Here is a 2,550-nt window from a genome sequence, read left to right on the forward strand (position 1 = left end):
AAGCTTGTCAGTCTCGAATCTCCCCCGGTGGTGCTTCTTTCCATTTCTCGGCGCGCTTTTCTCTCTTTATTTCTCGGCGCACAGACCACAGACAAATGGGCCTCTCCTGTCAGCTATAGAAATACGAGATACGTACACAACGTATAAAGTCAGGATTGTTGTTTCAACCTCAGAGACCGTATTAAGCACATACTTTCTTCTACTGGGACCGTATTGAAACATTTTGTAACCACTCGAACCAAGTTGAACCTCGTCATCGATTGTAACCACGCGTTCCGGTTCAGTCGCTACCGTGCGGTCCCCCGCCTGTAGCAACGCGGACGCGCTCCGCGGGCTGGTTCGGTTGGACCACCAGGGTCAGGTCGGTCATACCGGCCGAGCTCGTAGAATTATGTGCGTGCTTCATGAATTCATTAATTTGACGTTGTACTGGTGAAGCACTTGTAAATTGCTTGCGTAGAAGCTTTTTCTCCTTTCATTTCTCGGCGCGCTTTTCTCTTTATTTCTCGGTGCACAGACCACTGACAAATGGGCCCCTCCTGTCAGCTGTAGAAATACGAGATACATACACAATGTGTAGGGCCAGGATTGCTGTTTCAACCTCGGAGACCGTACTGAGCACACACTTTCTTCTACCGGGACCGTATTGACCGGGGCCAAGTTGGACCTCGCCACCCACCGAGGAAGATAGATGCAATTATCTCCGTGTTCGCCCGCGCGTTCTGGTTCAGTCGCTACCGTGAGGTCCACACTAGCGTATTGAGCACACGCTTTCTTCTAGCAGGACGGTATTGAAACACTTTGCAACCACCGGGACCAAGTTGAACCTCACCAGCGACTACAAGGATGATAGATGCAATTATCTCCGTGTTGTTCTGGTTTAATCGTCGCTACCGTCAACGCAGACACGCTCCGCGGGCAGGTTCGGTTGGACCGCCAGGGTCAGGTTGGTCAAACTGGCCGGGCTCGCAGAATTATGTGTGCGCTTCATGAATTTGACGTTGTGCTGGTGAAGCACTTGTAAATTGCTTGCGTAGAAGCTCTTTTGATGTCCTGTACATGGAGTTCTCCAAAGCGCCTGTGATGTATTCACATTACAGTGCTGGGGCCAAAGTAAGTAAACTGATAACGTTACAAGCAGGATGCAAACAAAACAATCAATGTGCCGTTATACCTCTGATTCCAGCGTCACCTATTTCCCTTTGCGTTTGTCAACCAAACACCTCCAAATAGTTTCCCTACACATCACATCGCAAGGACGGTCCACCACAACACAGCATTATAAAAAAGGAAAACACACTCCATCTTCCCCACACGCCAAAGCAAATAACAATTATTTTATGAAAAAATCCAACAACACCAGCGACGTGCGCGTCCAACCCTTCTAGAGAGATTAAAATTGACAAGACACTACAAAATTATCGAGGTTATGCAATTTATTCGGTTCAAAGAAAAACAAGCAACCACAATCACATGTCTCGGGCATCTATAATTCATCAATGTACGAGCCTACAAACACAGAATAAAGAAGAAATTCCTATTACACAAAATACATGAATGAATTCCATCAGTTGTTCCAATGCAGTTGCGCCACTCACGGGTCTGCTGATATTCTAACAGACGAGTTCTATACTAAAAGGCATAATTCACTACTTCATACATTAAACAACCGGCTTGAAGAAATATACAAAACGGATGTATAGTAATGATGCATCATGAGCACGCACATAGGGAAACATGGAGAGCTGAACTGACCATGCCTAGCACTATGCTTGTTGGTACCAGTCCATCTGAATTAGGTGGCCCTGATTCAGAGTGCTCTGTCTTACGGCCATCGCTGCCTGAACTACGGTCCCCATCATCTGTGGGATGGTCATCAAAACTGTTTCCATCTTCGTGGTCGTTTGAGCCGGAGCTACCATCCCGTGTGAAACCCTGGACTAGATCTGGTCTTGGTTCTACTCCAACTCGCCTTAAGTGTAGCTGCCAGTGTTTTGCAATTTGTTCTTCAAAGTTCCCATTAACAAACAAATGGAAAAGGAAGATAATCAACAATACCTGAAGGTACAAATTGACCTCATCTGGACGTGACAGGAAGGGAAAATCCCCACCAGTCCTCAGTACTGCACGCTTTGCACTTGGATACCTTTCATTCACTTGGTCCTTCAACTGCTGAGGAACAGCAGAGTAGTCGTTCGTCTGTGCATAGATGTTCACTGAACATAGTTACCGTACAAGGGATGCTGGAGTGTCAAAACTAACAGATAGGAGAAAGAATCAATCTTGGAAGTCCTTGTGAATTGAGGGTTTCAAATGCATAGATTATTATATGGTACACAAGATTAACATGCGTTTTGCGTCGCCGCCGGTTATGCTGCGCCGCACCAGGCCTTGCACCCCCCGCGATTGAACGTTGGGTGACTTCCTCCAGGCTGGCACCAAGCACCTGAAAGCAGCCCTGCCTCCCCTGGTAGGCGTCCACGGAGGCAACCCCTCAACTTCTCACCTTGCCGTGGGCGTTCCACCACTGCGGCCTCAGTGGCCTTGTCT

The 2,550-nt window shown here is 47.6% G+C and overlaps 1 protein-coding gene across 5 annotated transcripts in view; it reads right to left on the reverse strand.

Moving 5' to 3' along the window:
* Positions 1 to 1,415: 1,415 nt before the first annotated feature.
* The window catches only part of LOC119331203 (maspardin-like), a 25,350-nt gene continuing 24,215 nt past the window's right edge, over positions 1,416 to 2,550 (reverse strand). For 4 of the 5 annotated variants that reach the window (XM_037604392.1, XM_037604376.1, XM_037604397.1 and 1 more), the window contains 2 exons: positions 2,059 to 2,199; positions 1,416 to 1,983 (listed from right to left, as the gene is read on the reverse strand). In XM_037604392.1, the coding sequence (XP_037460289.1) occupies positions 1,714 to 1,983; positions 2,059 to 2,199 (411 nt within the window). In that variant the 3' untranslated portion in view covers positions 1,416 to 1,713. The remainder of the gene's footprint in view (positions 1,984 to 2,058; positions 2,200 to 2,550) is intronic. The other variant, XM_037604404.1, reaches the window with a different exon arrangement.

Source organism: Triticum dicoccoides, chromosome 1B, assembly GCF_002162155.2.
Source record: "Triticum dicoccoides isolate Atlit2015 ecotype Zavitan chromosome 1B, WEW_v2.0, whole genome shotgun sequence".
Lineage (NCBI taxonomy): Eukaryota > Viridiplantae > Streptophyta > Magnoliopsida > Poales > Poaceae > Triticum > Triticum dicoccoides.